The 22,458-nt window shown below is 43.1% G+C and overlaps 1 protein-coding gene across 1 annotated transcript in view; it reads right to left on the bottom strand.

Annotated features, from left to right (window-relative positions):
• The window catches only part of LOC145411576 (uncharacterized), a 47,455-nt gene extending 25,521 nt beyond the window's left edge, over positions 1 to 21,934 (bottom strand). The window contains exon 1 of the mRNA XM_080281585.1: positions 21,745 to 21,934. Coding sequence (XP_080137711.1) covers positions 21,745 to 21,934 — 190 coding nt within the window. The remainder of the gene's footprint in view (positions 1 to 21,744) is intronic.
• Between the last annotated feature and the right edge of the window lie 524 nt (positions 21,935 to 22,458).

The following is a 22,458-nucleotide window of genomic DNA, read 5'->3' as shown; positions in this document are numbered from 1 at the left end:
ATCGACGTAGAATGGATAAACGCGCGCGCACACGCACACACTCACACACACACACACACACACACACACACACACACACACACACACACACACACACACACACACGAAATAAACAGCTTAGGAAGAGGGACTAGGGAGGATCACTAGGTGTAGAGAATAACTCGCTCACCTTAACTTGGCCGAGATTAAAATTTTCCACTGCATTTCTCGTAGCTCAGTGGCAGAATAAAACAACACGTCGACTCTACGTTCTTCCCACAGCACTTCTTCGTGATTTGCGCCATATACTTGAGGTAATCCCTTGTAAATTATAGGTACAGTGTTATGCCATAGTGCTCACCATCTATAATTACCGATGGCTTGGACGTGGTCAGGGACTCACATAGAAAGAGGCTCTGTGTTGTTGGTAGTTCGGTGGATTTCTTACACTGCGAGAGCAACTGTGTGACTGCAACCTGTTCCTCTTGCAGTTTAGAAAAGAATAAACCCATACGAAGACATATTCTTGTCAGTTTGGAGCTTTTCTAGATGGCATGAGTAACTGTGTCATTGCAAACTGTTCTTCTTGCATTTTCCATTCAGCTCCAAGTGAAAGGTATGGTAGTGTGGCAGCGGTTACAATCAGACAGGGATTACCATCAGGGCCCCCACGAGTAAATAGAGTAAACGAATTATTTTCCTTCATATACACTGACTTTATACGTTACTGAATTACTGAAGTTATCATTTACTGACTTACTGACTGAACTGTTCTCCAAGTCTAGCAATCTGCCAGTTAGGGTTGTGGATCATTTTATATACTGGATTTACAGACAGGACCAGAAGTTTCCCGACATCTCTCTACCATCTGAGGCAGCGGAAGATGTTGCATGATTATTCTTTAGGAATATGAAGCACACTACAAAAGAGGATGAGTAGGAAAGATACTCTGTCGTTTGGGGAGGAATGAGAACAATGGAAGGTAGGACACGATGCTGGAAGAGGACTGTTGGTGAACTTTTGCCTACGCCTGTACCAATAACCCTCTGCTCTCAAATTAATATGCAGGTTCTCAAGATAGGATCCAGGGAGACTGAGATACCTTGACATTCCGAGCGACTGAGTACAAAGGGTGGTGGTAGTGGTGGTGGTAGTAGTAGTAGTAGTAGTAGTAGTAGTGGCGGCGGCGGCGGCGGCGACGGTGGTGATGATGGTGGTGGTAGTAGTAGTAGTAGTAATAGTAGTAGTAGTAGTAGTACCATCTGAACGTGAAATACCCTAGTCTTTCAGTCCACTATCCTCCTTTCGGGGGATAAGGAGAGAGTTGAGGGACGTTTGTACAGCCAGGCAGCGGAACCGGCCAGTTACATCAGTGCCACCGCGAGAAGGCGTCCCTCTCCGGCACCACAAAGGGTAATAACCAGGGGAGATGGATGTGGCAAGTCTGAGCCATAGTTACCCGGGTGTGATGAGGGAGTAGGGAGGATACCATGTTGTTGTTGTTGTTACTACTACTACTACTACTATTATTATTATTATTATCAATCCTGCGAAACAGGATGGTATCGTATACGGGAACGCGTCCTATAACGTTGTGCTAGAATGTGTGTGTGTGTGTGTGTGTGTGTGTGTGTGTGTGTGTGTGTGTGTGTGTGTGTGTGTGTGTGTGTGTGTGTGTGTGTGTGTGTGTGTGTGTGTGTGTGTGTGTGTGTGTGTGTGTGTGTGTGTGTGTGTGTGTGTGTGTGTGTGTGTGTGTGTGTGTGTGTGTGTGTGTGCGCGCGGGCGCTGCGAGCAAGCGCTGTAGCTCCTCTTAGTCAATTTGATGGATGTAAATGAAACTTCCCAAGTAAGCCAGGCAGGTTATTGGGAAGGGTCTTCAACTACACACAATTTTGCAACCATGATTTTTACAGGGGACAGTAATTAAAAATTTTCAGAAACAGTAAAATGAGGGAAGACATGGTTTTGATATCATGGTATACATGTTGTACAATGGACTGTCATCTGTAACGCGATATTTGGTGGGCGTGACCCCCTCCCCCACCAGTGATTCTTGAGAGGCTCAACCCCATCCCCAAAATTAAAACGAGCAATAAGAAATTATGAGCACATGGGTGTCAAAGAAACCGGCATACGTATCGCAGGACTGGGTACGCTACTTCCATGTTTTCTCTGAATGCACAGGAAGAAACTGCACGTCTATTTTATTTTAATTATTATCATTATAACTTACCACACCAGTGGTGAGTTACACTGTTCTTGTCATTATTATTATCATTATTATTGTTATTATTACTATTATCCTTATTATTATTGTTATCTTTATTATTCCTTTGTGGTAGGTGGGGGCGCTCACCATCCACTCACTCAATGTAGTGCTGCTCTCGGGTGTCTGCCCTGTCCTCTCCTCCATCCTTCTTTCCTTCCATCTTCATCTGTCTTTCTTTCCTTCATTCTTTCCTCGTCCTTCCGCCTAAGGATGACTTTACACTCCCTCTTCTGTCTTTCATTCCTTCATTCTGTCCTCTTCCTTCTGCCTATGGATGACTCTACACTTAGTGACAAGCCAAATGGTTTCCTGTACACCAGGAAACCATTTACTACGCTGGGTGGTAACCATATAACCAAATTTTGGCGCCTGGTGGTTTAGTGGGTAATTATTGTGCTCCAATCGGATTGAGGCGGTGAAGGTTTATATCCAAGGGGTGGTTGGGGTTTATTGCTCACGTAACACCACTCAGGGATGAGTGAGGTTGGTCACTTTCATCTTAAATGTCAGGACCAACTGCCTAGCCCCGGGCTCCTACGCTCCTCATGGGGCAACGTAGGATTGGATGATGGATGGATGGATGATGATGATGATTATTATTATTTTTATTATTAATATCATTATTATTATTAGTTTTTATTATTATTATTATTATTATTTCTTACAAAGAAGTAAACTGCTCGTATCCTCTCAGCTGCGGCCATCATACTTGGCCATCTGAGTCCCCCAGCACCGGCTTCATATGACTCAGTATCATCCAGTTCGCAATACTGGTTTTCCAGTCACATCCAAAAACCTATAAAAATAGTCTATTCGCGGATTCTCAGAAACTGCCACAGGTATAGAGCTGAAATTTTTATGGGACATAACCAAGGTCGGGGAGCAAGTCTGAAATGACTATGGGACCATTTGTGCCAGTAGTTTCTGAGATCGCCCAGGGGTCAATGGAAAGTAGTTTGGGGTCACTGAGAGTACAATTTAAAAAAACCAAGATTGAACTGAGCTACAATCACCAAACTCGGTATATTTATAGAACCTGATATGCTATGCATGGCTACCAAGTATGAACGGCCTTGACCCAAAACTCGAAGCCACAGCGAAATGCAATTTTTTTTTTTTTTTTTTTATGCAACACTATATGACGCCCGTTGAAAGAACCAGGTGGAGCGACAGGTACTGGGGAATAACTCGGCCCCCGCAGTCGAACTGAGGGAGAAACTGGATGACCTTGTCATGTGGTGAGTTACTGAAATTGCTAATGGCAATTTCCATTCTCTAGTTGTTGTTGTTGTTGTTGTTGTTGTTGTTGTTATTATTATTATTATTATTATTATTATTATTAATAATAATAATATTATTATTATTATTATTACTACTACTACTGCTACTATTACTACTACGACTAATTATTATTATTATTATTATTATTATTATTATTATTATATATTCAGTTCCGTTTAACGAAGTAAAACTGCAATCTCTGCATCTTGAATGCTAAGCTGTAACAGATTACCTCTAGAATATTTAGCTAGTCACGAAGAGGTATTATAATAAATGTGGAGCCGTAGTATACTCTTATTCTGCCACTAAGGAAAACAGGCTGCAAAACTCCGAAAATCTCCACCAAGTTAACGTGAATGAGCTATCCCAGTAGTTAATATTAATGGAGAGTAGGAGAGAGATGAGTGTATTGCATGTTCGGTGATTTTCCATTTCCAAGGCTTGAAATGCAGTGAGTCATTAACAGAAGGATTATTCTCGTGAAAAGTAATGAAGATGCACAACAAGGATGATTAATTTTCTATTGTGCAAACCCGATAGTGCGATGAAGGTTAGAAATAAACTCAGTGCATTCTAGTCGTGCGTGTATGTTGGGGGGGGGGGGAATGTATGTGCACGCTTAGGGTTGGTGTGGGGTGGGGTGTGTAGATGGATCGGGAGGCTGCACACACACACACACACACACACACACACACACACACACACACACACACATGAGCAGGTGTATGGTTCTCATGACAGTGATGGGGTAGCCAATGAGTCTGAGCAGCAGTTACGGTACATCACAAATCCGGCAAATCGATGCAGCACAGGCAGTTGCTGATTTCACTGTTTCTTGAAACTCGGGTTTAGGCAATATGTTTATGGGATTTTTGCCTTAATAAGTACGGAAAATATTCTTCAATTCACCATCAGTGTTTTTTCTTGTCGTTAATGTTGCTAACCACTAATTGCTTCAGTCGCAACAAGAGTCAGGAGTGTGGACACCTGCGTCCCTCGGTGAGCAAGAATTGCTTAAAATTATAATTATTATTGAAGCTACTGATGAGGAGAATTTTTCATGCTACACAGAGCCGAGTTCTGCGAATACTTATTTTCTTTTTAAATAAATCAGACACTCGCCGTAATGAGATGATTTTTCATGATTAATGTCAACTGCCAAGTAAATAAAAACTCTTTTACTCACAACTTTTCAAATATTTTTCCAGGTAAGCCATGGCAGAGGTGAGAGTGGCGGGGTGAGGGAGTAATCAGGTGCCTTGTGTACTGTGTGAATGCTGTGTAATTACTCCGCCTCTCCGCCACCAACACTGACACAAATTCTCCGGCAGTTTAATACACACTGCATACTGGAGGCAGCAGCATGTTAAGGTAAGATTATCCAGTATGAAGCTATAAGCGTTTACTATCGAAAATGTGGAACGTGTTCGAACGTGGAAGCTTACTAATGGTATTTTACCTAAAAGAATGATACGTAGGCCATCCCAACTGCCTGATATCAATACACGCAATAATATGATCCGTCTTATTACAGAATGTGCATACCATCAGTTTATAGGCTTTAGTGTCTGGGCAAATCATGGCGGGTCACACACTTCAATCAATTTTTGTGCTTAGTTTGGAGATTTTGGACCTTTTCAGCAAATATGTTGGCGAATTCCGAGACAAGTCACTCAAATAACACCTATTGCTCCTCCATTAGCTTTCCATCAATGTTCCGTATTCATATGTTTTCCAGCTTCGTGCGGAGATCCACTATAGAATTTTCTGAGAACATTAATTTGGGTGTTCAGTGTGATACTTTATAATTTTTTTTTTTTTGCTTCTTCGGCAATAGAATAAAGAAGTTTTGACAAGTCACTAAATTAACATCCATTAATTATTCATAAACTTTTCAAAGATAGAATAAAGAAGTTTTGACAAGTCACAAAATTAAAGTCGATTAATTTTTCATAAACTTTTCAAGGATGTGTGTATATCTTCCGTAACTTTTATAGTCTCCAAATTAATGTAGTTTTTGTGCTGTATGGTGGTCTGTTTCATAATTTTTGGTATTTTTCAGCAATATAGTGGCGAATTTGAGAAAAACCACTCAAAGTTACACATTTATTTTTTCATAAGCATTCCAACAACGTGCGCAGATCCGATATTGCTCTCACAGTCTCCTTAATAGCCGTTCTGGTTGTGTGTGTGGCATTCTGTAGACGTTCACACCCCTCTACCTATTCATTAATATTCTTCCTCTAGAAACGCTTCAGTAATTGTTAAATATTGCAATAATCTTCATGCATTCAGAGTTGGCACAGCTAGTGATGAATGTGAGGCGGGGAGACTGGGTAGCAATTCTGTCCTTGCCACTGGGGATTAACTCTTGAATTTGGCGTCTGGGAATGAATAAGTTGCTAATATTAATACACACACACACACACACACACACACACACACACACACACACACACACACACACACTCTCTCTCTCTCTCTCTCTCTCTCTCTCTCTCTCGTGACAACATTACAGACAAATCACTTACTTGCCACCACGAAATTGTTGGCAGTCCTTTCACTTCCTCTCACACGAAGAACAGTGAACGTCTCATTAACCCCTTCGGTCCCAGGAGGCACATTTCAATTCCTGCTCCCACCAGACGATTTTACTCAGCTCAGGGGAGGCTTTTTGCACTGGAGGGGTTTGATATAGCTTTCATTAACCCCTTCAGTGAGAAAGGCGTTTGCTAAGCTGAATAAAATCGTCTGGAGGTAGCAAGTGTCAAGTAAATAAGCAATACGTGATTAGAGTGGTAGAAGTAGTAGCAGCAGCAGTAGTAGTAGTAGTAGTAGTTGTTGTTGTTGTTACTGTTGTTGCCCAAGGTTCATCTGAAAGTTGAACCCAGTAGACTCCTGACCCACGCTGCCGTTCTGCAGTCCACCAACCTTCTCCCGGGGAATGGGGAAGCAGGTGAAGGATATTTGTATAATCCGGAAGGTGAGCTGGCCGCTTACTGTATATCGGTGCCACCACATGAAGGCGTCCCTGTCCAGCACCACGTCATCGGAATGAAAGGGTTAAGTAATAAGTGTGAGCAGGTGGTCCAGGTATATGAATGACGTCGATATTGTCAAAATGAATAGCCAAAGGTACTGAAAAATAACTAGCTCCTGATTATAATTTCTGAGGCACCTGATGATAGAAAGCGTCTGACTTTTCTCTGATATAATCTGGAACGAGGGAGGCAGGCTGATCACATCCAACTTTTACAGGTTTTCCGTAGTGTGTGTGTGTGTGTGTGTGTGTGTGTGTGTGTGTGTGTGTGTGTGTGTGTGTGTGTGTGTGTGTGTGTGTGTGTGTGTGTGTGTGTGTGTGTGTGTGTGTGTGTGTGTGTGTGTGTGTGTGTGTGTGTGTGTGTGTGTGTGTGTGTGTGTGTGTGTGTGTGTGTGTGTGTGTGTGTGTGTGTGTGTGTGTGTGTGTGTGTGTGTGTGTGTGTGTGTGTGTGTGTGTGTGCGCGTGAGTGCTCCAAATAAATCCACTTGGTTGTCAGCAGGGAAGGAGAAATTGCTGAAGAAGAGTAATTGCTGCTGGGTTGGAATGTGTGTGTGTGACTCTACAGGGCCTGACTGCCAGCAGGGTAGGATTAATCATGTTTCTTGTTGACAGAGACCAGTGTGTTGATTATAACTTGGCACAGTACAAGCAAATGTGGAGCTGTGTGTGTGTGTGTGTGTGTGTGTGTGTGTGTGTGTGTGTGTGTGTGTGTGTGTTTGAAATAAGGACCTGATTTTTTAAATATCTGTTGCGTGGTTTCTTGTCAGTCATGTTTTTTGCGTTTACGACTGTCTCCTTCCCTCAAAATACTGCCTAAGCATTTTAGGTTTCGCCCGGCATTTGTCCTTTATCCTTAAATTCACTTCCTGACACTCTAATTCTTCTTCTGATGGCCTCCTTCCTTCTCGATGCGATGACAAGACTTGGAATGTTGTTCTGGCTGGTATCATCGTCCGTCATGCACGCTTGTTTTGCCAGCAGTGCAGTTTGGAATTAGGATGTACCGACTGCTCTGGATCGTACTTTCTGGGCAGTTTGAGATCTTGCAAACCCGACTCTTTGCTTTAATGGCCCGCGTGGACTCGAACCTAAACCTTTTCCATAACTGCCGTAAATTAAACTGCTTGTCGTACTGTGGGGTGGGGGAGGGGGACGTCTTTGTTGCTGTATTTCCTCCGTTTCTTTCTCTTCTTCCTAAATTTTTTTGCAGCTTGGCGCCATTCTTTTATTTCTTCACCAGCTCGCTTCAAACTTGGCACAATTGATCCTTGGGCCAGTAGCTCCAGACACCCACTTTTTTTTTTTTTTTTTTTTTTTTTTTTTTGCGAGGGGGGAGGTGCCTTTTAAAGAGATTTGTGGGGTCAAACTTGAAAGTATACAAATGCGAACATTTTAAGATCCTATGTTCTTGTATGTTCAATAATCATGACGGCAATTTGCAAAGAGCTACCGGTATGTCAACTGTATTGCTGCAGTATGTAGACCATTTTGCATTCCCTTGGAAATGTTGGAAATCTTGTAAATTTATGATTGCACTGTCCCTTTCCCGAATAATATTAACCCATCACTTGCTCCTTCTCCTGTTATTCAGTTCCCCACCTCTGAATTACTCCTGTGTCCTCTCTTCCTTCAGACTTAGCAGTGGTAAGCCCCCAGAATAGTTTGGTGCCCCTTGCTTTGACAATTAGGGAACTATTCACTCTCACAACAACACTCTTCATTCCAGCTTTCTCTTCCTCGTTGGGGGGTGGGTGGTTTAGTGGTTAGCACGTCCAACCCGCAACTGTAAATACCCATATTCTGTTCCCGGGCCGGCCAGACTCTCAGAGAAACTTCGTTTTACCTACGTCCCTGTTCACCCAGCAGTACAGTCGGGGGAACCTGTCTGTAAATTCGACTCATCCATGTCTTATTCTAGGAGAAGAGTGTGACTTGAAAAAATTGATCGTCTGCCTTAATTTGATACGTGCAGTCGATAGGTATTAATCAAAAACCTTCCTCCTGGTATAGTCCGGGAGAAAAGGTTATCCAATAGTTCACTGTCTCTTCTTGACTTTCCTGTTCTTCACGTATTTCAAAGCTGAAAGATGCTTGGTATATTCCTCTGTTCGTGGATGATTTCTTCTCTTTGATATGGTAAGCCATGGAGGAAAGTGATGGATATATATATATGGGGTATGGTGGCTCAGTGATAGAGCACCTGACTCGAGACCGAAGAGTCGTGAGTTCGCGCAGCGCCCAGGTAAGCTGCCCTGCCGGGAGAGGTAGCACTCTCCTGTCACCTGTCTGGTTGTAGTAGCCGCGGCTCAGTGGGTTAGAGCGCTCTGACCGAAGGGTTGGAGGTTCGAGTCCACCCAAGGGTCATTGGTAGACATCAGGAAGGGCTTCCGGTCAAAAAGTACTACACGCTCTAAAACAAAAAGTCCTCTACCCTTAGCTCTTATCGAAAAAACGGGGACACAGCGAAAAAAAAAAAAAAAAAAAAAGATACAATGCAACAGCAGACGAACAGCAGACACAGTGCAATACTAGCCGAAAAGCAGACAGTGCAATAGTAGACGAAAAGTAGAAACAGTGAAATGGCAGACGAAAAGTAAACAATGTAACAGCAGACGAATTTTGTCAATGGTTTTATGTCCTTCCAAACAGAAAACGGAAAAAAACAATAAAACACTTCCCCCAATTCTTACTTTTAAACTGCCTTCATATTTTGCCAAACTCTGACTCTTTACACGTCGCTCTTTCTCTCTTTTCTACCCCTATCCCCTGCTTGAAAAAAAAAAAAAAAAAAAAAAAAAAACACCACTGCCTGTCAAATTGGGTTAAGTTCTGATACGGTATCTTTTTCCTACGTCTAAAACTCCCTCCCTCTATATTTCATTCTTCTTTTTTTTTTTTTTTCTTTTTGCCTCTTCCTTTCTGCCACTTTAACTTGCTGTGTTTATTATTATTTATTCATTTTACATTTTTATGGCTAGGTAGAAGAGAATTTCAGTGATGTGGCTAAGGTTATTAATGACTTTGATCTGTGTAAAGGTGTATAATCCAAACTGCCACTAGACGCTGGTATGCTTATTGAGTGTGAGGCGCTGTTTCCTCATACTTGGCACTTTGGAACTTACTCTTACATTATTGGTGTTTTGGATGCTCACCAGCGATCCACATTTCATTTAAACTTGTATATCAAAGGGACTGGTAATGATACTTTCTGTATTTAAAAAGATTAATTCCTACCATCAAAGAACATAACCTTTGCGTGTCCGTCACATCGATCTACGTAAACTCAGTCCCCATAAGGTCAACATATGTAAACTCGACCTATATGAACCTGATCCCCGTAAACTCGACCCCGTGTAACTTGACTGAAATTCCTGTGAGCATCGGCAGGTGTCACAGGGAAGGTGATGAGAGTGAACAAAGAGGGTCATATAAGACACAATGAAGTACAGTTGGAGACAAAAATTCATATCATCTTTCACCTCTTCTGCTTCTCACTTTCCTCTGGTGGCTAATATTCCTAAGATAAGGGAGGCTTGGCATGTTTCTCTATCCATAGGTGATTCTCTTCTATATGATGCACCAGGGAGGAGAGTGGGAGACCTGCTCTAAGTGCTAAATTGATGCAGTGGAATAGAAGGCGAGCTTTTGCCCCTAATTGTACAGTCTGTCCAATAATAAGCCATTTATCCACTTTTACAATAATATTACTCAGGAATCATAATCATTTTCTTATAAATTACGTAAACTATTATTATTATTATTATTATTATTATTATTATTATTATTCTTACTTGCACTTCCTGCACAGAATCAAACGAACTGGCCTTTACAATAAATACAAAGATTCCAGAATTAAAACACAATTACCTAACCACTCAATTTTACAGTTAATATCACTGCTAATCCAAAACTGCCTCACGTCAAAAACACTGTCCATACCAAAAAAAAAACTGACCTATGAAAAAAAAAAAAAAAAATCTCGGGCACTAACAACGCTCAGTGTGACACCATCGATCACGTGAGAAAAGATATTTTTTTTAAGTGATTGAAGTGTACAATAAACAAACAAATAATTCTCGTGGCACAGCACAACACACACACACACACACACACACACACACACACACACACATTAGACATTTAGCCCGTATCCTGTGTGCCACAGGAGGTTTCGTAACCACTCCTCCTCAGTGATTTATTCCGCATAATGCATCTTTTAGTCTTCATGTGCAGTCGGTCAAAAAAGTATCGGTGTACGTTTGGCGCGAAAAATTTGTCAGTAGGGACGATAGCTACTGAAAAGAAAAGAAAAGAAAAAAAACTATAGTATTTTCCCCCCACACTGGTCAACCTGGGGTCCTAACTTAGATATATATTTTACAGGAAGTAGGACTGGAAACTGCACCGTTGGCCAATGCCTACTGATCCTCCTACGGAAAAAAATCTTAGTGACGAGAGAAAATTGATCGTAGGTTATGAGTTGTCTTTTTGGAGGATAGGGAAGCGAGGGTGCCAATTCTTCCTGCATTTAACTACTTCCTTCTGCAGGGAAGAAGCCTGAGATACTGCAGGGAAGAAATTGTATGTCTGAGAACCCGACTAATGTTTATATAATATTGTGAAATAGGTATCATAACTCTATCACTATTTATCTTCGTGGGATTTTACTATAACCCTCTTACACTAACTTGGCCTAAATTTTTCATCCCTCCATCTTGAATGCTGATTGATGGGAATAGATTAACGTTGAAATATCGTGCTAGTGACAAAGAAGTGTAATGAAAAGGATGCTGAATCATACCACTGTCTTTTTCTGCCACTGAGCTACATGAAATAAGCCGTAAAAGGACGAAAATCTTGGCCGAGTCAGAGTGAAAAGGATATAGCTTTATTTATTTATTTTTCGGACATATCGTATCCCTCCTGTGCAGTATCTGTATGACCGAATATACTGATGCAAATTAATCTGATACTTAAAGACATATAAGTAACATAAAGGTTGATATGAGGGTGTAATAGCAATAAGTAAAAGCTAGGTAGGAGGTAATATCAATCCTGTCATTTCTCCTGCTTTTCTGTTTACGGTTTTTGAAAATTAGGCCCGTATTCTCGTAGGGTAAGGAGGCTCCCTAGCACCTTCTCCTTAGCGATTTATTTTTGGATATGGCTGGTTAATTATCCTTTTCTATGTTACTTATGCAGAGTAGGGCGACATCAAAGGGATTTATGTAACAATGGCGAGGACAGTATGGTGTAACAAGCTAAATAAATCGCTAAGGAGAAGGTGTTAGGGAGCTTCCTTGACCAATGAGAAGACAAGCCCAAGACCCCATGTTAATAATCCATATCCTTTACTTAACTCCTTCAATCCCTTATTTTCTACTTCATTCTTATTACCTTCAGACGATTTTCTTCAGCTTAACAGAGCACCCTATATCTAACTTTATTTTTTTAATGCAAGAAAGAAGGAACCAAAGGCCTACTCCATTCTGAAATCTCTCTCTTCAGCTGAATAAAATCGTCCAATACAGGCTACTACTCCAGAAATCTCTCTCCTAAGCCCAAAGAAAACCGTCTGGGGAGAGGAAAAGTGAGATTTATATACGTCAACGGGGTGAAGGGGCGAAGGATAGACGACAACGGTGCTCCGGGATGCAGACAAAGCGCCAAAGTTAAAAACGCATTATGGAAACTAACACACAGTTCCCAAAGATGAGCCGTATCACTGAAAAGAGGAAAGAGAGTCATATTTTCCTGTGTTTCTTCTCTTTTCCTTCCTTCCCTTCTATTTTCCTTTCTTCCTTCCTTTTCTTCTTTTTTTCTTCTTTCTTACTTTCTTCCTCTTCCTTTCTTCTTTCTTTTTCTGTTATAAAATACAGTACACAGTTTAATTTCGATTTTTTCCACCTCAGTTCCTTCGTTTCGTAAAATGCTGCATATACAGTTTAATTCATATATACATTTTTGTTACCCCAGTCAGTTAGTTTGATAAAGTAAAGTATATATTTGCTAGTGATGTATGTTATGGATTTATGTAAACCAGTACAGCATTTAAAAGTCACGCCATAACATTAAAAAGAAGGGAGGGAAAAATGAGAAGAGGAAAATACATCATGTCTTTTTCCCCAAGAGTTTGTGCCTAAAATATATTACACAATTTTGGGCAACGTTTGGAGCGCATTTTGTAAACAGTCCAGCAGTCAAAAATCAAGCCCAAACTCTTCCAAAAAAAAAGCGAAAAAAGTTCAATAATTCTTTTTGCCCCCATTCCGTTTGTCCCTAAAATATATTGGAAAGTTTTTGAGTGAGGTATAGTACGCGTGATATTTGAACTGCGGGTATAAACGTATATTTTCCGAATGTCAAAAATAGACGGGGTGGCCAAATTGGGAGTTGTAGTGTAGGAAATGAAAGGGTGTCATATGAAAGGGGTCAGGGTGTGTGTGTGTGTGTGTGTGTGTGTGTGTGTGTGTGTGTGTGTGTGTGTGTGTGTGTGTGTGTGTGTTATAATGGAAAGAAAAAAGAACCCATGGCCAAAACCCTTATAAAAAAAAAACTCTACCAAGGGATAAAGAAAACCAGACTCAAGATGTCGTTCATTTTGAGATTTCTGGACACACTGCATTTACAAGACTGGGGGTCATAGGCAGGGGGAAATACAGACTGAGGATGACAGTTCCAGAGTTGACCTGTTGCAAAGAGGACTGTGGATGGATGGACGTGGCTGTGGTAAAGAGGAGTGTGTGGGAAGGGGTGTGTGGAGGTGGAGGGAAGACAGGAGTGTGTGGGAAGGAGTGTGTGGGAAGGGGTGTGTGGAGGTGGAGGGAAGACAGGAGTGTGTGGGAAGGAGTGTGTGGGGGTGAAGGGAAGACAGGAATGTATTTGTGTACAGAGGACTATAACAAAGGAAGACAAGCAGGAAGAGGCCTTGTAATCCTTGTAATCCCTGCCCAGTTGTTTGTTACAGGGAAGGTTAAATCTCCTGTATCTGTTTAATCCAATTAGATAACTCCGTGGCCTGTATTCTCAAGTAAAGAGGCTCCCTAACACCTCTTCCTTAGCGATTTATTTTTGGGTATGGCTGGTTAATATTCCTTCCTTCGTTATTTACGCAGAGTATGGCAGAAATGGAATTATTTATGTAACATGGGGAAGGACAGTAAGGTGTTTTAAGCAAAATAAGTCGCTTACGAGAAGGTGTTAGGGGGCTTCCTTCACCGACGCAAATACCAGCCCTTCAAGCCGATAGCGTATTATTTATTTTTCGTTTTTTATCGCTCTGATCAGGCGATTATATTCACTTTAGGGTAAACTGTACGAAATGAAGGGATCTGATTAGCTTCCTTAACACCTTCACTGACAGACGTCTTCTAGATTGAGTAAAATCGCTTAGCTTACGTCCTGAGAGTGAAGGGGATAAGGAAGAGAAATAATGGTTACGTAAATAGTCCCTCCCTTCACCTTTACTCACCAACCTGCAAAATCCCTTCATTCCAAGCCGGCAGGAAAAAGTAAGAAGGATCGCCCTACACCGTGGAAATCTAAGCAATGAAAATTTTATTGAAATGTTCGTTTGATGGAAGGCACAAGGGGGAGCTCGTGTGTGTGTGTGTGTGTGTGTGTGTGTGTGTGTGTGTGTGTGTGTGTGTGTGTGTGTGTGTGTGTGTGTGTGTGTGTGTGTGTGTGTGTGTGTGTGTGTGTGTAATCCCCGTGACAAGCATACGGCATGAGGACATACAACCCCATAAAGGCCAAGTGCTCGTGTGGCTTCATGTTGTCTGTTACCTCACTTTAAGGCCCACTTTGTTCCCCTCCCTACCCCTTCCCTGCCCCTAGCCAGCCCCTACCTCTCCCTCACTGCCTCCCCCCTCCCTCTGCCCCCTTACTGTCCCTCTCTCTGCCCTCCATCCCATTCGTAACCCCTCTCAGCACCCCCTTCTCCCCTCTTCTCTACACCCCATGCCCCCTTCTTGCTATCCCCTCCTTCCCCTTTTCCTGCCTACTCCCAGCCACCCTATCTCCCTCTCAGCCCCATCCCTACCTTTCCCTGCCTGCCCTCCTTTTCTCCCTGCCCCCTCTCTGTCCACCCCCCCCCCCCGTTGCACACATCTCAATGTAATCACCTAATCCGTCATTTTGGCCACAGGTTAACGAGCAGTCTGGCCGGTAATTACATGTTTTAGTACTACTGACTGCCACGGAGTAAACAGGCACATGGCGGCTGATGAACCTGCTCTGGCTGCCTCCCTGCCTGTCTCTCTCTCTTCATCTGCTGCTTGACGCCGCTTTTTTTTTTTTTTTTTCCGACGCTGGGCATAGGCTTCAGGGCCTATTTCTAGGGGGCAGTGGCCTATCCCAAAGTCTAGTAGTCCTCCTACACCTCCACATATCACCAATTCGGCGCCAACACCCACCGTCCATACTGAATACATGCTAGGGCTATCTCATACAGGACTGGTGTACTGGTATTAGCAGGGTTTCTTTTACGACATGTTGGTGGGTCTTCTGGTTGATCAGTAAAGTCTGCATTATGAAATTTAAATCCTTAAAGTGTTCCCTGCCCCAGCCGGGATTCGAACTTGGGTCCATTAAGACTACAGGCCGCCTCTCTACCGATTCAGCTACCGCCTCCCGCAAAGAGTAGATATGATAAAACGATGTTTGTTCCTACTCAATAAAAACCTTTAAACTCCAACCCGTCTCTATCCACAGAACATCACTCTTCTGTCTGTCTGTCTGTTTCTCACTCAGTTGTATGTCGCTGGAGCCTCTGAGGAGTGGTCATGTCTAAACAACCTCCAAGTATTTCTGTCCCTACTCAACAAAGACCGCCTCTCCCTCCTTCCGCTGAACATCACTTTCCTGTCTGTCTGTCAGCCAGTCAGATGCATTACGCTGCATCTTAAGAGGGCTGCCACTGACTAAGTAATCTTCAGAGTTTTCTGTATTTACTTAACAAAAACTCCCTTCTTACACAGAACTTTACCCTCTTATCTGCCTCGTTTTTATTATCGCTGCCTGTGAAGTGTTCTTGCTTAATGACTTCCAGATATATCTGTGCTTATTAAACAAAGGATTTTCTCTCTTCTCCCCCTTTCATATACCCCTCCAGCTTGTCACTCCATCTGGTTCTCAGCCTACCTCTTCCTTCCTCCACCTCACTCACACATCCCCACAGTCATTCTCACTCAGTTTCCTCTGCATCGCCAAACATAACCTTAATATGAACTTAGCTTTACTCTGAGTATTAATTTACTTTTCACACAGCTGCCACAGTGAATGACTTAGAACATTATCAGACCTTCGACTTATTGTATCTGAATATAGAGATGTCAAACTAAACTCCGATCCACATTTCAGGGAACACGTCTTTGGGTGACTCCATTAATATTTAGAAATCAAGGAAAAATATAAGTAAAAAAAAAAAAATCGAAGCTGTGAGTGAAGGGTCATAGAAATTCGTATCTTCTACTTTGGCTCTTGATTTTCCGTTTTTGAAGTCCAGCATATTAACTTGACAAAAACCTAAAATGAAAAAAATAACTGGTGTGTGTGTGTGTGTGTGTGTGTGTGTGTGTGTGTGTGTGTGTGTGTGTGTGTGAGAGAGAGAGAGAGAGAGAGAGAGAGAGAGAGAGAGAGAGAGAGAGAGAGAGAGAGAGAGAGAATTACAAATATAGATCCTTTTTCATGGTTTACTGTTTGAAGTTGGTGGAGCGAGGAAATCTTCAACAGGTCTGAAATTGAAAGGCTGTGCATCTATAGAGTAGCTTATTCACAAAGAGGGGATTGAATTGTGTGTGTGTGTGTGTGTGTGTGTGTGTGTGTGTGTGTGTGTGTGTGTGTGTGTGTGTGTGTGTGTGTGTGTGTGTGTGTGTGTGTGTGTGTGTGTGTGTGTGTGAGAGAGAGAGAGAGAGAGAGAGAGAGAGAGAGAGAGAGAGAGAGAGAGAGAGAGAGTGAAAGGCCCTTAATGACTTAATCCACAATCCACGGATATTGGTTTGTGTGGAAACAGTCTGACTCTCTGCACCCACTTCCTCCACCACCACCACCACCACAATCACCACCACCACAATCACCACCACCACTATCAATACCATCGTCACTAACACCACTACCACTACTACCATTGACGCTATAATCACTACCATCAACTTTACCCCCAGTATCATTACCACTCCTACCACGACCCACTACCACCATTACCATTATCACCACGACTATGACCACCACCACCATCACTCACCACCACCGCCTTCGCTACAGCTACCACCATCATTACGACTTACACCATCTCCACCACAACTATTATCATCACCACACCACCACCACCACCACAGCCTTCTCTACTACCACCACCACCATCACAGCCTTCCTTACAACTATCATCACCACCACAATCTTCCCTACAACTAGCACTATCACCTCTACCACCACACCACAAACACCTCCATCATCATACCATCTTCCCACCACCACCATCACCATCACCACAACTACTGTATGCCCTTTTTACTCTAACTTGGCCTAAAATTGCCATCCTTCTGTCTTAAATGAACTGTGGTACTACATGAACTCTGGAATATGGTGCTAGTTACAAAGAAGTGCTATAGAGAGGACAAGTGCTCGTGGGCCCTTCGGGCCCCTCGCACATGCTCCTGCGGAGGGCTCTTGCGTTTATGTGCTGCTCTAGTGTAAGTGTAACGTTGTCACTTGGATTTTTTGCAGCTAACCAATTGATCGTGTTCTTTGCAGCTTCGGCAATGGAACCCAAGTTGTCCGAGCGCAAGTCCGAAATACTTTAGTTGTACCTGTGGGCAAAATATTCTATGGAGATCCTATGACGGGAACCAGGACCAGCGTTTTTTGGTCCAAATGTGATCGCTCATTAAATACAGTAAAAGTTTTTCAATCGTGATGGGACCAAGTTTTTTCACATCAGCGAATTTTTTGCGATTTTTGTGCCAATTTTGGTGCAATTTGAATGTGTAGTTTCGGCTGCCCCAAACACACACACACACACACACACACACACACACACACACACACGGCTACTGCTATAGTATATTAGATTTCGAGCCACTGCATAGTCTAAATCTACAACTGAATTACGTGAGAAAAGCTGCGAAAGAAAAAAAAAACTGGGCCAAATTAAGATGGAAGGAGTTTAGTATCGTGATCTTGACCACAATCACGTCTCCAACCACAGCTACCCACTTTATCAGATCTTATCGCCAAACAACCACCACACACAGCCACCACACCACCAGAGCCACTCAATTACCCCAATTATCCCCGGCACAACACCCAGCTAGCTACCACAGACCTCATTATAACAGTAATTACCGCCACACCTATTCCAGCCCTCACTACCATCACCACCACTTTCCAATCTGACTTTAGCTATTCTTTTTAACTCTTGCCATCACTGCTAACATTTCCCTCACTTCTGCCTTGTCATTACTCGTATCACAGTTTCTTTTCTCAGTAATTACCGCCACTGACAACACCATCTCCACCAATGCCACCATCACAGCATTTCCACCATCACTCCTATCACCACTACCATCACTGACACTGCCATTTATTTCCGTAACTGCCTCCTGCCTACTACCCATTTCCAGCAGTGCCAACATCGCCTTATTTTCACCACTATTTCCACCCTTGCCACCACCAGCAATGCCTAACTTTTAACTACAGCCACCACAACTTCCCTATCCCTCATCTTCTCTACCAATGACTAGTATTATCACAACCAGTTTCACCATTATCATCCACAACGACAATGCTTACCTCAACTACCACCATTTAGCAACAACTACCACCACTTTCACTACCACCATTACCGCCACAATTACCACCATCACTCTCACTGCCACCATTACCACCACAATTACCACCACCACTTTCACTGTCACCACTACCACCACCATTACCACCACCCCTACTACCACCACCATCACTACTATCCTCCTCTCCCGTAGTTCAAGCACCACTATCAGCACCATTGCCCTTAACTACGACTATTATCACCAGTCACTACCACCATTACCACCACCATCACTACCTTCGTCTCTTTGCCACAATTCCCATCATTAACTATACCCACAAGTGTTGCCTCTACACTTGTCATACCACCACCAATACCAACTACGCCACAAATCATACCAATCACACCACTAGTCACACCACCAATTTTACTATTAACTAGGGACCTAATAATCACCAATACCATCCAAACCAGCAATCATACCAGCAGAAGTCACAATACCACCCAGACCATCCATACGAACAATACCAAGAGGAGGCACACCCATCTAACTACTTAAACGCGTGATCACTAATACCAGCCGGATTAATAACAACAATACCAGCTCCATACCACTACCAAACCACACCACTATTAATAACACTGAGCTGAGTCACGGCATACACCCCCCCCCTTCCGGTCCCCCCCCTCCCCTCCACACCAGCAATCGGAACACCTAAAATACATGACATTCCCCTCCCCCTTCCCTCTCCCCCTCTCTCTCTCCATACCCCTCTCCCTTCCCCATTTCCTATCCCCTATGTTGTCCCTCTTCCCCTCCCCTCTCTCGCCCTTCCATCCCTCTCTCTCGCATCCCCCATCCCTACCCCTCCCTCTCATCCCTCCTACTGCCCCCTCTCAATCACCCCCCCACACCCACCACCCCATGAATCCGGTCAAAACACCTGCCCCCCACCCCCATTTCCCCAATATTTCGTATCAAAACATTGCCATTGGTGTTTTTATCAGCCCTGGGGGGGTCTGCGCGCCCCTGTTTTACGGCCGAAGTTGCTGGGGCTGAAATGGAGAGAGAGAGAGAGAGAGAGAGAGAGAGAGAGAGAGAGAGAGAGAGAGAGAATGTGGTGCTGAAAGATAATGCGTGAACGGTTGAACTGAATTGAATGTGTGTGTGTGTGTGTGTGTGTGTGTGTGTGTGTGTGTGTGTGTGTGTGTGTGTGTGTGTGTGTGTGTGTGTGTGTGTGTGTGTGTGTGTGTGTGAGAGAGAGAGAGAGAGAGAGAGAGAGAGAGAGAGAGAGAGAGAGAGAGAGAGAGAGAGAGAGAGAGAGAGAGAGAGAGAGCGGGGTTCATTGCTTTCAGTCATTAGTGTTGCCAGGAGACGAGGATTGAATGGGACAGGAGGAATGGAAGGCCGACTGGTGAATGAGGGAATAGATGAACCGATAGACAGAACTGATGGCTTCCTGGACAGACGGATAGGTGATTGAATGGACGGATAGATGAACGAATAGACTGAACTGATGGTTTCCTGGGTAGACGAAGAGGCGATTGAATGGATGGATTGATGGCTGAATGGACGGATGGGTGATTGAATAGACGGATGGATGACTGAATGGATGGATGGGTGATGGAATGGACGGATGGGTGATTGAATGGACGGATGGGTGATTGAATGGACGGATAGATAATTGACCGAACAGCTTAATGATTGAACGGAGAAGCAGAAACATATACAAGACGATAAATAATTGGGTAGATCAGTAACAAGGTGGATGGATAAAGGAATGAACAGGGGGCATAAATCTGAAGGGTAAGAGGGTGGTTGGGTGGACGGAGAGATTAGACAGATAAGAAGATAGCCTGATAGATAAATAAGTAGATAGATTTATAGGTTAGACAGATAAGTGGACGTATGGACAGAGCAGATAATGCAGGGGCTAGACGGATAGATAGAGAGGCAGACTGATTATTACTGAATGAAATCTGTCCGTGCTAAACAGACACAGAAAATCGGAGAAATAACCCGACGGAAAGATGGATGAATGTTGGCACTCAGGCTCCTATGACCCACTCTCAGCTGAATGAAATCGTCTGGCCTTAGCTGGAATGGATTACTAGAGTTGTCCTACCCATGAGAGAGTAGAGTGACGTGTGTGTGTGTGTGTGTGTGTGTGTGTGTGTGTGTGTGTGTGTGTGTGTGTGTGATTGCAAATATGTGTATGCCATTATATTTTCGTGTGTGTGTGTGTGTGTGTGTGTGTGTGTGTGATTGCAAATATGTGTATGCCATTATATTTTCGTGTGTGTGTGTGTGTGTGTGTGTGTGTGTGTGTGTGTGTGTGTGTGTGTGTGTGTGTGTGTGTGTGTGTGTGTGTGTGTGTGTGTTTTCGTGTATGTGGTTGAATCTGTCTGTGCCCGTGCAAGATTATATGGCTACACTCACTGAAAAAATATTATTATCTTTACTTTTTCTGTCTTTATATCCTGAAACGGTGGACAAAAGTTTGATAATATTCCGCTTTATTTTCTCATGCACGCTCTCTCTCTCTCTCTCTCTCTCTCTCTCGAGGAATTTCGTATGTCACAGGCACTATCCACTCAGAAATTAACCCGCAGCTGAATAAAACAGTCTAAACATAACACTAGATCTGTCTTACCGAATAATATAGAGTTAATATTGGCTAAGAAATTAATGCAGGTATACTGTAAGGCAGCCAATTAATGCAGGTATGAGGCAGCCAATCTCCTCTTTCATCGATTGGCGGAGGAGAACTTTTATAGATAATTAGGAATGGGAGGGGTAAAGAGGTGGGCAAAGGAAAGGGTGGGATGAGCATGAAATCTGGTGTGGGATGGAGATGGGACATGGAAGTATACCCTGTGAAAAAGGGTGTTTTAGGATTAGTGGTTTGAGTGCAGCCAAGGTGTATTTCACAGGATCCTCAAAAACTGAAAATGTCCGAGGCGGGGTAAAGAAATGGACAAGGGGGCAAAGAAATGGGTAAGATAAATTTAGGCACGTATTTAGGGGTGATGGGAGCATACACCCTTTGTTCTCGGCAAATCAATGATCACTAACATAAACAATGTTACTTTCCAACATATGTACAATATTGATCTTACTGCACTTACACTTGCCTATGTCATTGTGCTCCTATAATTAAAACAAGTAAACTAAAAGAACATTGTTGTTTTTGATTATGTAAATGCAATAAGTAGTCCTTCTAATAGGAATCACGACCTTAGTTTCCAAAGTGCTGGATCTGGCCATGAAGTTCGATAAGTGATTGGGATTGTGAGGGTTTACTTTAACATTTTTTCCAACAAGAGTGAGAACAAAATATGCACGTTTTCCCCTCCAATGCCCGATAGAAGAGATGTGAGGACCTGATGAAGTAACGTTGTACTCACGCGAACAGGCATTAGGTTCATCCGTGCCGTCGTCACAGTCTTTGGTGCCATCACAGTACCGGTCCAGGGAGACGCACTGCTTATTCTTGCACGGGAACTCTGCCATCGTGCACGCTCCCAGCACGGCACGCACGCCCACGCTCGCCCACACCGCTGCCCATGTCACCACGTTGCCCACACCCACCATCATGGCCTGCAATAGACACATGTGTGGCTAAAACTGGAGTGTTGCGTCTAATGGTGGAGCGTGTTGACAGACTGAAAGAGATTGGGAAAGATACGGAAAAAGAGTGAGATATTTATATAAATTCTGAGAGATGGTACGTGTGTGTGTGTGTGTGTGTGTGTGTGTGTGTGTGTGTGTGTGTGTGTGTGTGTGTGTGTGTACTGTAGAGAGAGAGAGAGTTTTACTGAATGGATACATGATAAAATGAACGGAAAATGGCACGGAGAATTGATTTATGGTTACGTGGCGTAGTGGATCATCGAAAAGGCTACTACTAGATTAATATTTTCAAAAGTGTCCAAAAAGAATTTACAGGAAAATATAAAAATGGTGAAAGAGATGACCAGATGCCTATATGGGCCGCTGAATGCATAATAAGATTGATGAACTAGTTTTATTTGTGAGCCATACACGGTGTCTGAAAATGGCTGACAGAATTGGATGGTGTGATAACGTAAATAATGATGGGGGGAAAATAAATAACTATG

The sequence above is a fragment of the Coenobita brevimanus genome, chromosome 90 (assembly GCF_032717465.1).
Source record: "Coenobita brevimanus isolate Jiangsu-jjx chromosome 90, ASM3271746v2, whole genome shotgun sequence".
In the NCBI taxonomy this organism is placed as follows: Eukaryota; Metazoa; Arthropoda; class Malacostraca; order Decapoda; family Coenobitidae; genus Coenobita; species Coenobita brevimanus.
Note: the sequence above shows the minus strand (reverse complement) of the source record. Positions and strands in the feature narration are given on the sequence as shown.